The sequence below is a fragment of the Magnolia sinica genome, chromosome 6 (assembly GCF_029962835.1).
Source record: "Magnolia sinica isolate HGM2019 chromosome 6, MsV1, whole genome shotgun sequence".
Classification (NCBI taxonomy): Eukaryota; Viridiplantae; Streptophyta; class Magnoliopsida; order Magnoliales; family Magnoliaceae; genus Magnolia; species Magnolia sinica.
In genome coordinates this window covers 77,765,045-77,779,186 of record NC_080578.1, presented here as the reverse complement: position 1 = coordinate 77,779,186, position 14,142 = coordinate 77,765,045, and the positions used below count along the sequence as shown (strand labels likewise).

Genomic DNA, 14,142 nt, shown 5'->3' with positions numbered 1-14,142 from the left:
CATGTAACATAACTGCGGACTCCTCAGCAAGCAAATGCTACTGAAGTTCCATAGGAGTTTCATAGTTTAACTAAACGGGTAAATACTAACCTGTCCACAAGAATTACTTCACGGGAACCCGGACATGGACTCTGGTCATAACTACGCAATGGCATAAATGGTCGATCACGTCCCGCATCATAAAAGCCATCTGGCATATGGTCATTGCTGCTACAAAATGATTCAGTGCTATACTTGCAAGAAAAATTCAAGCATTCATCCACAGGTCTCCGAAACTTTCTGGGTTTAGGACTATCAAGATCCCTATCAGAATGCCTTTTGGATTTTGGCATATTTTTAGGCACCTCTGAAGAAGACTCCCCATCCTGCTCATCATTTTTCTTCAAGGGGCGGGCTGAGGAGGCATTATGCTCGTCATTGCAGTCATATTCATGCTCTTTATTTACGCAAACAGAGTCAACAATGCATGAGCAATCATCCCCATAATACCCCTTATCTGAAACATTTCTGTCATTATCCTCGTCATGACCAAGCAAAATCTGAGAATCATGTTCAACAGCAAGTTCACACTCATCGCCATTAAGATCTCTTACAATGCCCAATTCATCCTCTGCAAGAGGACTTGATTCCAACCGACAACATGACTGCTTTTCTTCATTTATATGGTACTGCGATTCAGAGGCTCTGCTTTCCACAAGGGGTTCTTTGCAAGGGTTACCGTTTGCAGCCTTCTTCCTGGTCATTGCCTCACAACGATCTTCACTTCTCCACTTCCTACTGGTATTCAAACGCTCCTGGCGAGCTTTTTGTTGCAGATAATCACGACGCTTCCACCCCTTTTTCATCCTCCGAGCTGCAGAACTTCTGGAGCTTGATGAGGATTCAGATAATAAAGGTGAAGAGGTACTACGACAACCTGATATAAGTTTATGAATATTTTTTGTTAGTTCCATAAGTTTGTGCATAATCATAGAGAAAAACCCAATTTCAGAGCAGTAAATGGGCCTCAGTGACTCACCACTACAGGAACGACTTGCGTCAACCTCATCAATGGCAGCATCGACGACATCCACCTCAACTAAAGAACTTATGAATTCGTCATTTGCAGTGTCTTTTCCATTTCCTTCCAAATTGCAGCATATCCACGAAGGAATTTGACAGCAATGTAGAAGCTTATTGTACTTGAACATAATGAAGAATAAAAAGCACCAATAAACACGTTAGTCCTTGAGAAAGTACACACATGAAAAATGAAAGGTGCAATAAACTACATAAGGATTAATTCAGCCGGTTATCCAGATGCACAAAAGTAAATGTACATGCAACCATTGAGATAAAACAGTTTTGAAGCGAGTAACCAAAACATCAAGACCAGCACATTGTAAGCTCAATAGCATCCCACACAGTTGCTAAATACAGGCAAAATCACTCAATATAAAGCTCTCTGAAAACATGGGGAAAAAACACATATTGAATTATTAAAACAAAGGCGAAACAATATTTGTGCAACCAGCAACCATATAGAGGTTTGCTAATTCCAACATGTAAGGCAGCCCACCTACAAGCCACAGCAAGCGCCACTGTGACATACAGATCTGAGATCCAAGCTGCCAATCAGGTGAGTTCACTGTGTACATAAACCTGGCCTAAATATATGGTTGGTCCATTAGTTGTGTGGACTACAACATAAGGCGGCCAACCTACCAGCCACAGCAAGTGCCAGATGGCACACATATGAGATCCAAGCTGTCAATCAGGTGGGTCCACTGTATAGATACCCTGGTCTCATTATCAGCCTGGTCCACTCGTCATTTGGGCCACACTGTAAGATGCAGATGCATGGCTCAGAAAAACTAGGCTGAGTCTTTTCGCTGTCCATTTTGTTTCATAAACTCTGGCGCACCTGATGAGTGGAGAGGCCTATTTTTGGCCAGGGCACTTACATTGAGGGGCCCAACACCTGATGGATGGCTTGGATCTCGCACCCATGTACCATGTTGGAAATGTGCTGGCAAGTAGATGGGCTGCCTTTTACATGCTCATTGGATTGCCCAAGGTACCAAACTTGTAACCACAATGGTCAGAATAAAATCTTAACATATGAAAAATAGCATTTTACAAAGCACCTCAAAACTTGCTTACTCAAAGCTGTTGGTCGATGTGTGAATTCTAAAGGGAAGAAAAATATAAAAATGGTACATTTGATTGGTAAGATTGAGAGTTGCAGGATACCTGAAGATTCAAATTCTGAAGGGTATGCATAGAATCAAGGCTCAGAGAGCCCAACGACGTCAGCCTATTGTTTGACAAGTCCAAATTTTTCAGCCTTTGCAGACAGGAGAGACCCAAAGGCAATTCCACCAATTTATTATTAGCAACTCTTAATGATTTCAAGGCAGTCAATGCGGCAATGTCATCAGGCAAGTTCTTTAGCTTATTGAATGAAAGATCAAGATCCTCCAGCTTCTTGAGGCATCCGATCTCAGGAGGAAGGTATCTGCAGAAAAATGGATGCAATATTATCATATAGATGTTTCCAACACCGGTCCATAACTAAGTTCAACATAAAAAGCCATTGATACTGCTTTAAATATATAATCACATATTTCTAAAAGTCTTCATTAACCACTCTTCTAATTAAACCAAGTTTAAACTAAATAACAGTAAAAGCATGTTAATGTACATTCAAATTTTGACTTCCTACAAAATGCATGGTAAAATCTACACTGTTTGAGTAACCTCCAGCCAAGTTCAGGTCTCTGTTTTCTGTTAATATTTTTAAAACGAAGGGTTGGATCTCAGTCGCATGATCCTTCCTAGGTGCCGCTCCCACTGGGAATCCTGCTTCAGGCTCATGCCCCTGCTCTCGCTTCCTAGCTGCTTTTAGCTACTACTATTTTGAATCAGACACTTCCCCACCCACACCCGCACCAGAATCTGCTGTTGCTCTCTTCACACTTCATGCAACTACAGACTGCATATAACATTGCTAAGTTTGTGACTCGAGTTAGCTGGAAAAAACCATTATCAAGACATTGTAAAGCCCATCTTCAATATCCTGGCACGAGGAAATCCTCGTGACTGCTTCAACTATGAGTAAATCCTACAAAGTCTACCTTTGTAGAGCAGTCAATATGGGTAACTAGTTATTCCATAAGCATCGCATCGTGCCAAATATCGGAGGAAAATTTTCAAACGTAAGCTTGCAACATCACAGTCTCACCAGCAATAGAAGAGAATATCACATCAGAGACATGATTCAGAAAAAAAAGTGAGGTCCAAAGTGATTTTCATTGCAAAATGCAGATTCTGTTAGGGCCAGTTTGGCTGCCAGCAAATACCAGTAAACAGTGACAAAGCACAATAATTGCAAGTGCAGACTGTTTGGAAGTGAGGTAAAATTTCACCTCAAACATGGGGATTTTCTAACCGGTTTCCAAGCCAAAACTATGTGGGCCTCACCATGATATGTGGTATATCCACACCATCCATTCATTTTTTAGATCATTTTAGGGCATGACCCCAAAAATGAAGCAAATCCAAAGCTCAAGTGGACCACACCATAGAAAACAGTGGATTCAACGGTGGGCATCATTATTCCTGTTGTTTCCTGTGGTGTTGGTCCACTTGAGCTTTGGATCTGCCCCTTTTTTCGATGATGTTAGGGTGTCCCTGCCCCATTTTAAGGCAAGCCTATTCCCTGCGGATCTGGCCTCATTTTTGGGCTCATGCCCTCAAATGATCTGGCAAGTTGAATGGATGGCGTGGATAAAAACATAAACATCATGGTTGGGCCCACACGTTTTTGCCACGTACACACGGTACCAGCATATCACACCACCATACCTGTCAATATCATACCACAGGGAATAACAAAGTAAATGATTATTACTTATTTATACCGAATTCCTTGTAATTACTGCAAATCAAACCCCTAGTATGTGTGATTCTGTAATTAAAGAAGCTTAGCTGATTAGAAGAAACATCCAGACCAGTAATCAGTTCTAGTTTGATAAACAATTTTTTTTAAGGTCTAATTGGCGTGCATTAATATGCCAATCTTGATTCATTAATTCCATTGTTATCCTTTTTGGTCTGGTCCAGGTTTCATGCTGAAACCCCCATCAGCAGGACTCAATCTTGGGTCTTTCCTCTAGAGAGTAGAGAGGGCACGCACAACCAACATGACTCTCAACCTGGATGCCATTCCACCATTATCCTAAGGGCCTGTTTGATTTTTTAAAGCAGGTGTAAATACCCAGTAAATGCGTAATTATTACCCTTTCACCCGTCTGAAAATTCATCGGAAATTCTGTTGTAGAAACCGGTTTAAAAGAGGTAGTTTAAAATTTCTAGACCCACTGTGATGTATATTTTATATCCGTTCCGTCCATTCATTTTACCATGACATTTTGATGCATGAGCCAAAAAATAAGGCAAATCCAACATTCAAGTGGCCCACACCAAAATAAACGGTGGCCTCAAGAAGTTTTTAACAGTGAGTGTTCAATTCCCTTTTTCTTATGGTGTGGTCCACTTGAACTTTGAATCTACCTCATTTTTTGACTCATGCCCTAAATTCGGTTGGCATAACGGATGGACGGTGTGAACAATTCACATATATCATGATGGGCCCCACATATATTCGTCAGCAACCTCGATTTTAGTGTTGAAAAAAGTAGGAGTCAGATCAACCCTCAGAACGATGAGGTAATTACCTTGGGAAGTAATTATTACATATTTGCAATGCATTTACCATTACTCCGGAAAATCAAACATGCCCTAAGAGACACTCATGACAAAACCAGCTCCCCTCAGTCTGGCAGTTATCAGTTAATTCTACAACAGAATCAGCAACTGACTTAAAAAGAAATTTAGCAATAGTCTGTCCTAGATGATTTCACTCGATCAGCAGACTTGGCAAAATGCTAGTTTGGCGTGTTTATTCAAATACCAAAATCAGCTGATTTTAGCTGCTTCTTTATTTATTCATTCATTTTAGTAGAGTGCGATACCACCACAAACTTTAATACACAAGTGGAAAGAATTACATTAAGAGGAGGGAAAGAATGTAACCTTCCAGCACTGATTGTAACCAGCCCACGATGTTATTAGTTAATAATAACCTTCTGACCCTGTAATTTCTGACTATTATTTTTTAAACTTCTAGCCTTCCTTATTTCCCACATGGGGGTAGAAGAAATGAGACCAATTAGAGCCTGCAACAGATTATGGCCACTTAGTTTGCTTATAGGTTGACTCAGGCAGTTCCATTAAATAGGCTAGGCCACTGATTGTAACCAGCCCACGTTGTTATTAGTTATTAATAACCTTCGGACCCTGTAATTTCTGATTTTTTAACTTCTAGCCTTCCTTATTTCCCGCAGGGGGGTGGTTTAGAAATGAGACTAATTAGAGCCTACACCTGATTTTGGCCGCTTAGTTTGTTTACAGGTTGACTCAGGCAGTTCCATTAAATAGGCTAGGCCAAATTCCTCCCCCAAATGAGACCAATTAGAGCCTGCACCTGATTTTGGCCGCTTAAAAAAAAAAAGTACCGGAGTATCTATAACTGCAAATGATTTCTTGCAACAGCAATCAAACTTACGAAGTTTCATGAACAATGGGATGCTTTCATCGAAGCAAGAAACTAATCTACTTTTTCATTGGCTCCTGTCATGACAACTTCCACCAGATGGGGCATGCAAGTTAGTCACAACCATCCTGGTGGCTAGCCATGTTCAATCAGGACATGAGTTCATTCAAAGCAATGCAGCCAAAGATTATGCCAATGCCAGTCTGGAGCAAGCCCTGGAGGCAATGCAGTTGGGCCTGATTGCATCTCTAGAGAAGTTAAAAACTAGCTATATGGAGCATTATATTGATTAATGATTGCATTAGTTCATTCATGTGCAGATTCTTAGGCACGACCTTTTTGATAGATACAACTTCAATTTGTACTAATTGCCATGGTACAAAGAAAGGGTGTCTATCTAAAGGGCAAGCAAATATATCAATTCCCTTGTCAAATCTTACAATTTATGATATGCAATTTGAGTTGAATCTTAAGAAAATTTATTTAAACCCTACAATTTACGATTCGAATCCCAATTTACAATACAAATAATACTTCTTTCTCTTCTATTTTAAGCTTCACTGGGCTTTCATTTTACGTTTTTTTAAATTGGTGAGGACTTTAAGAATCGTTTTGAGAAGATAAATGATTTTATTTGTTCTTTATAAGAGATTAAATGATATAATATTCTATTCAACGTTAAATCATGGAGCTTTTTTATGATTACTTACTTCTTAGCTGGTCAAAACACCAAATTGATGTATGACTTATCTAAAAGGTTTTTATGGATGGTTACAATCACATTAACTTGTATGTATTGTGAACAGTGTTGTCATGTGCAATCGCATACGCAAATATCCATATGCAGATCGAATGTGGCATATGCGATGTATGTGATCGCATACAACATATGTGATCGCATATTGGCCAACATTCAAAAATCTAACTATCGGCACTTTTACTCTCTTTTTTTGCAAAAAGAAAAAGAAAAAAAAAAACAACTTTTTGCCTATAAAAAGGCTTCCAAACCTCCTCCATTTGCAATATTCTCACCCCAAAACTCTCTTCTTCTCCTACATTTCTTAATTTCAAATGGTCTCTCTCTCTCTCTCTCTCTCTCTCTCTCTCTCTCTCTCTCTCTCTCTCTCTCCACATACATAATACATTCTACATTTTTCCCTCTTTCTCTTACATTTTATTTCAAGTGTGTGTATGCCATAAGCTACAAGCCTACCTACAACAAGTTACAAGTAGACGACTTGTAAATTATATTTCCATTTTCTACAATAATAAATAATAGCTTGTTGATTTTGTTGTTACTTCTTACTTGTTAACTATATTGTTGAATATTGATGACTTAATGTTTAATTAATTTTATTTCTCTCAAATGTATTTTAAATATGTAAAATTAGTTATCTATTAACTTAGGAAAGTTCCCCTTATTTTTTTCTTTTTTTACAATTTTTTGAATTTTTCCCTATTTTTCATTTTTTTTTAACTTTTCAAAAATATATATATATATATATATATATATATATATATATATATATATATATATATATATGCGGTCACATATGCGATCACACATGGTCACATATCCAATTCGACAACATTGATTGTGAATGATGTTTAGAAATCAAATTATCTTGTTGCATCAGTCTACAATATCAAATGCCGCCTTTTCAATGTGATTCTACATTCAAGAAAGATTAGAAGAACATAAATTATTAAAGGATCCTTGTATGTTTCTTAAGGGAAATTCTTGAAAGAATAAAAAGAAGGGAAGATGAGAATCATTTAATACCATCATGATATGGTATTGCTTGGTGCATATTGATGGCAAAAAGATGATCGATGAGTTTCAGATTTTTTCTGATTTTTATTTTTTTTCAATTTTTTAAGAAAATTACAAAAAATAAAAAAAATAAAATAAAAACCTTACGATTTGCAATTTGATACAATTCAGCCCCTATCAGGATTTACGATACGATAACGATTTTGACAGCATTAGTTGTGAGCATTATTCATTCTTAAATTGGCTGGCTAGCTTTTTTGAGCAACTAGAACTTGCACATAACTCCTAGAAAGTTAGAGGTTAGCAGAAGCAAGAGTTTTGTAACTTCTAGGAAGCTGAATCTGAGTTGAGATATTGCGTCATCTTGTTCACTTCTCAGGAAAAATGAGGTTCTTACGTTCAATAATCTAAGGAGAAGACATGATCATTCCAAAAGTTTGCCTTCTATGCTTTCGGGTCAACAAATCAGTGGCTCATCCATGCATGCTTAGTTATATGGTGGATGTTCTTCGACCTTTTTGAGGTAGTGTGGATGATGCCCCGATCAACAGTCAATTTTTTCTGGCCATGGCATGATGGATGCAGAGGCATAAGAAGAGGATTTCTGTGGAGAATAGCAATGCTTGCAAGGCTTTGGTCATTTTTTGGTGGGAACACAATTATAGGGCATTTTCAAGTAAGTCCAGTCCCTGGGTAGAGCTGTTTCTAAAGGCATTTCAGGTGATTGAGCGGGGACATGTCTTCTCATGTATTTTCTAGTTTATCCTTTGAATCTTTTGTAGGGTGTGGGGGATGAGGCGCCTCATTGTGTCTACCTGTTGATCCTCACCATCAGGTCCTCAGTCCTTTCTTTGCTGTTCTCCTTTTGTTGTCGTTATATCTCCAAACAATACACACACACACACACACAAGCCCTCCCAAGCTCCCGATGTCTGATGTTCCTTCTAGTTCTCACTAAGCCTAATTGTTCATTCAGTTCTGAAGATAACTTCTCCACCTCTCCTTAATAATACCAACTCACATTACGACCCTGTAGCCCTTAGACATAACACATCCAGTTTGGTTTGATTGTATCAGCACTAGTGCACCAAATCCAATCAGAATTCAGTTAAATAATGGCAATCATTTAACTAAACATCAGTTATTTATACATAAGAACGTATCCAGAAACTATAAGTTTACAATTATTAAACATTAAAAAATTAGGTCGTCATAAGAGACATGTTTAGGAATACTGATTAAATATAAAAACCAGCATTTGTACGAGCCTTATTAAGAGTGCCAGATACCATATTTAAGGAAGGAATCTGATACATCATCTGCAATGGAGCCAGAATCCTTTCGGGAGAGAATGCTTGGTATTTGTGTCGCACTCTTTCTCTTCAATTTTAGAACTTGTTCAGAGTAGCTGCGGAAAGAAGAAACAGCAAAAGATAGATGTTTCTTCAGGGTGCGAGAACAAGTTGTCTGGCATATCCTTTTTCGAATAAATCTACGAAAGAGATTGAGTCCTAACAGTATCTTATTGCTCTCAGTTTCCAGCCATACTTTATTTTGTCTCTAAGACCTTTCTCATGACCATAGTGAAACTCTCACATTCTCACAGAAGGATCAAAAAGACAGTCCTGTCAATGAACACTTTCTCACATCTCATAAGAACCACTTCTGGCATTCTACTGAGAGATAAAATCAAGCACAGACTCCATTCTTTTCCATCAAATTTGCCATTTTTAACTGCTTAAAAGTACTAGCAAGTAGCAACAGCAACAATTTTAAGAGAAAAGCACTCCAGCAAAAAGATTCTGATCTGACATTCAAGTCCTCACCAGTCCTAAACTAACATTATGTTAGCAACGTGTATGTACAATCCAACTATATCGAAATTATTAGTCTAATAAGATGGAAAAGACCAAATTGTGTTCCTTCCTCAGCATTTGTTTTGAGCGTTTGGGCACCAATTTCAATTCTGTTGCTTCCAATTTGGACTCAAAAGAAATATAACTGCAGTTCAAGAGCAACTTGCTCGTTATTTATACTGGGTAATATCATTAGCTTTTATCATTTCATCTCGAATTCTAGATTAAACTGAATGTTCAATATTCAGTTTGCTTGTGCATCCAAACGCAGCCCAAAGCTACTAAAACAAGTTAAATATAGCAGCAGACATTATAATAGCAAAACCCAAAAAATGCAACATGAATTCTCTGGCACTGCCACATTTATCCTCTCGCTTTAATCAAGTTATGATATCGAAAATGCAATTGCAATTTGTGCTTCATGGAACATCCATGAAACACAATCAACACCGTATATGTGGAAAATGTGTATGCCATGGACCATTTAGCTGATAGGCCCATCATGAAAGAAAAATTGTCCAAAAATCAAACCCGTCCAACCATTGCAAGCTTAGCATCAAATGGCAGTGTGTGAACCATTGCCCTTTTGGGCTCAACATTCCATTAACTGCCCATTTGAGCACCACTTATCCAAAGCAACCCCATAGCCCAATCATCTTGAGTTCTAGTCTGTGTGGTCCACACAATCAATGGTTCTGATCACCATGTTATGAGCACAGTGGATATGATTCAGCCAGTAACATTTCTTGCTTCATAAACAAGGAACTGAATTCAACATTAAAAAGATTTATTTTTATTTTTTTTAAAAAAAACGCATTCAACACCTGATTGAGAAATGGCAGATGGAGAGTTTCGTCAAGGACTTCAACACCGCAATATCACTCAGTATCGAGAAGGCCGAAGGGCGTGGCGGGACATGACAGAGCTCCAGCTCCTTCAAAGCGGCCATCTTCCGAAGCGCCAGGCCCGACAGCGCAGGTGACGCCACCTTCACCTGCAAGCACTCGAGCTCGACCCAATCCCCCACCTCCGACGGGAAGACCTCAATCTCATTCGCAAAGAATTTCAGCGTCTTCAGCCCCCGGAACCCGCCGACCGATCTCGGTAGAAGGCTGAAGACGTTCTTGTACACGTACAGGCTCTCAGCGGAATCATCCTGGCCGTCGAAGAGAGAAATCTCCAGGCTTCGATCCGAGACATCGGCGACAGAGTCAGCGCCGGGAACTTTGTTCGAGGAATCCGGGTCGGCTTCTGGATCATCATCATCATTCGATTGTGATGGTTTTTCGACAGAGGAGATTTGGTTTGAGAGCTCCATTGGAGGCGAGGCAGGGGATTAGGGTTTTGGTCAGGAGTAGAAAAGGAAGAAATAGAAAATAGGATTCGGAGAGAGAAAGGGGGGAAGGTAGAATTTTGGAAGAAGAAGAGGTTTTCGAGGATTCTTTCTGTGGAATTTGACGGAAGAATCCCTGAAATTGAGGGAGAAGAAGCGAAATGAGGGTTTTTGGAGACGTTGGAGAAGAAAAGGGTTCCAAGTAGATTCAACGGAAAGCTAGCGAGGGTTCAGAGTAAGGACCTTTTTGTAACTTTCCATATTTCTTACGAAAATATAATAACAGATTGCCTGTGGTTTTTTGCCTAATAACGAAAATAGCCTACCGAAACGTTGGGATCCCCGTGTGTATCTAATGAGGTGGGTGGATCCCTGAGTATGGGGCCCACCATGATTTATTTTCCTTACATCCACTGTGTCCATAACTTTAGGAAGATTATTTTAGGACTATATCCCAAACTTTAAGAAGATCTAAATATTATTGGACCACACCTCACGAAAGAGTAATAATTGAATACCCACCATTAAAAACTTCAAGGGACCCACCAGAATGTTTGTTTACCATACAACCTGGGTCCCAAAGAGCTGGATGAAGGGATAGCAGCTCTCTTGTGCCCAAAAAATGTTTTCAATGGTCAACCACCATTGTTTCATGTGGCATGGACCACATGAGACTTGGATCTTCTTAATATCTGCGATAAAACCTTAAAATAATCTTTCAAAATGAATGGACGGTGTGTATTTAATCTACATGCATCAAGGTATGCCCCACATTCAGGAATCAACCGACCTTGGTGGATCCGGGAATCCACTGAAGCCGCGGCCCACAAAATAAACGGTAGCCGTTCCATCCCAGCGTTTACCATTATGGGGCTTAACCTGCGTTGGCTCACCATGAATTTTTTTATTTTTTTTTACGTCATATGGTGAAAATGAGGCTGCCTGCCCGATGGACGGAGTGGATCTTATGATCACTGACGTGGCTCTCGCTGAGAGAGACCTATCGGGTAACCTATCCCAGGCCACGCAAGTGCGGTTCTTCCGAAAATACCCTCAGTGCGTCCTTTCACGTCATGTGTTCGTTTTTCCTCTCTAGCGATTGAGATTTCAGCGTGCGTCGCGATACACTGGACCCGCGTCCTTAGTCGACCAATGATCGGAACCGTTCATTTTCTTGACTCTGTCCAGTACCGGCCATCCTAATAAACTCATGCTGAACCAAGAATTTCGACCGTCGTTCTTTGCAGATGAATTTATAGCAATTAAAATAAAATTTTCAACGTCTCCTATTCAACTGATAAAATCAAAGTTTAGGATCATCAACGAACCGCGATTATACACTAGTAATGTGAATATGGCAGAGAGTAAATAAGACCGAAGGAAAACATCGCAGCCGTTACTTTTAAACCCTGGGTCATCCATGGTAGGACCTTAGGTTGACTGTATCCATTAATAAATCGCGCTGTGAAGTGTACTTCCAAGAGATAGTCTGAGTAAGATCACGAGGATAGTCACAACACCATTTAAAATGGCAATCCATACCATAGAAAATCGTGGGCCTTGATGGAGCAAAACCAAAGGGATGGAACGATTCCACCATTCCATTCCTGGCAATCCAATCGAAGTCTAAACCCACCTGATCAATGGTCTCTAAATTCAATCGTATGAGTAAACTTGGGCTCCATAATCTCAAATATTTACCAATGGATGATCTTTCATTGACATGTGTATAAGTGCGCATTTTGAATGAAATAATATTTGGCTGGGTTAAGGCAACATAAATAATTAAGGAATGAAGATAAACAAACACAACCAATCAACCATATGAGATTTAAGCAACATTAAGTCATTTAAAAGTATGAACAAAAATATAAGAATATAAGAATATATATATACACACACATAAGATGATAAGCATAGAAAATATTCATCCATTCATCAAATGTTGCAATTCAATTTCACAATTAATAATCACCAATTTATCATAAGCAAATGCAAGAGAAATATAATGTACTATTTCATCCTGCTTCAGACAATTGTTATAGGTCCCGCCTCATATTGTTTCCCACTCTCATCTTTATTGAATTCATTATTAATAGAATTGCATTTTTCTCAGATTGGATGCAACCAATCTTGCGTACAAATTAACGCTTCAACTAATTTCGGTGTAACTAAGCTTTGATACTTGTTCACAACCTTACTTCCCATGTCAAAAGAAAATTCTTATGCCACAGTTGAAATTGAAATTAACAATATATCTCGTGCCATTAACAATAGTATAGGGTACTGTGATTCATGAGTTTTTGACTTCCACCAGTCTAAAATATCAAATTCTTCACCCTTGTATTTTACAAATGGCTCCTTAAGATAGCGATCAAGTTCTGTTAAGGTTATCTGCATTTTGGTCTCAACTTATACCATGAAAAACACAAACTTATCGATCTTATTTCGTTATGCAGCAACACTAGAACTAAAATCCACTTGAGGAGTCTGACCTATGGTATTGTCTTTTACAGCTCCCAAAGTTTCTACATATAAATTATAAAGATATCTGAATGCATCACAAATCCCATCAACCTCAATGGCACTCTTCACACCATACGGCTTTTTTAAAATGAATATAACCATGAATATCTAATATTGAGGATCAAGAACGACCGCAATGACCATTATTAAACTGCACTTAGACCAATCCTTCATCCAAGATCAATGACGAAGTGACCAACAAATCGCTAAGGGTGTTGGAAATTTCCTCACCAGTCATCTACCAATTGAAAGATACTTAATTAGACTAGCAATATAATGCCTTTAAAGTGTATACTAAATCCTAAATTATTTATAATCCAAGGTTGGATATCTTGTAATACTTTTATATTCTCATTTAAACACCCACGCCGAAATTCCAGCAGCATCTCTTTGTGTCTCTCTAGATAAGCTGATATTCTATTACATTCCCATGCTAAATATCTAAGTAATGTGAAAATCTCTGACATGAGAAATAAAAAGGAAGAAATATATCTATAAAGAATGAAGAGATGGAATACATAACATGCACGAGCGTTTAAATAAGTTATATGAAAGAATATTATTTATCTAATCTTAAACTGTTCAAAATAGGACAATTTGAGGTATGACTTTTCGATTGCTCCTGGTCAATAAAATGAAATAGAGGACTCATATATTTTTTGGGAACACATACACAAATTATATTCATTTATTGTACGATACACACCGCCGACTGGGAGGCATCTACCTCATCCCAATTGGAGGTGGGCATCGAGTCGAGCCGGACCAGATTGGGTTCAACTCGACTCGATCCGAAATTTTCAATGAACTGACCTGAACTCGATCCAATATGGGACCGAGTCTAGGTCATCTGACTTGATCCAATCCGTTGCACTGCTGGCCTGACCCGAACCGAGTTAGGAAAACCGAGTCGGATCGGGTTGGGTACGGTTCGAATCGAGTCTTCTGTTTTATTTATATAAAAAAAATGATTTTCACCGTTAAAAAATTCGTAGGGCCCACCATAACATTTATTTTCCATCCAATCTGTTAATAAGATCACAACTACATGGATGAA

The 14,142-nt window shown here is 38.7% G+C and overlaps 1 protein-coding gene across 1 annotated transcript in view; it reads right to left on the bottom strand.

Moving 5' to 3' along the window:
* The window catches only part of LOC131248899 (uncharacterized), a 36,921-nt gene extending 26,127 nt beyond the window's left edge, over positions 1 to 10,794 (bottom strand). The window contains exons 1-4 of the mRNA XM_058249406.1: positions 10,051 to 10,794; positions 2,233 to 2,497; positions 1,019 to 1,181; positions 91 to 916 (exon numbers count right to left, since the gene is read on the bottom strand). Of these exons, the coding sequence (XP_058105389.1) occupies positions 91 to 916; positions 1,019 to 1,181; positions 2,233 to 2,497; positions 10,051 to 10,544 (1,748 nt within the window). The 5' untranslated portion in view covers positions 10,545 to 10,794. The remainder of the gene's footprint in view (positions 1 to 90; positions 917 to 1,018; positions 1,182 to 2,232; positions 2,498 to 10,050) is intronic.
* Positions 10,795 to 14,142: the final 3,348 nt, after the last annotated feature.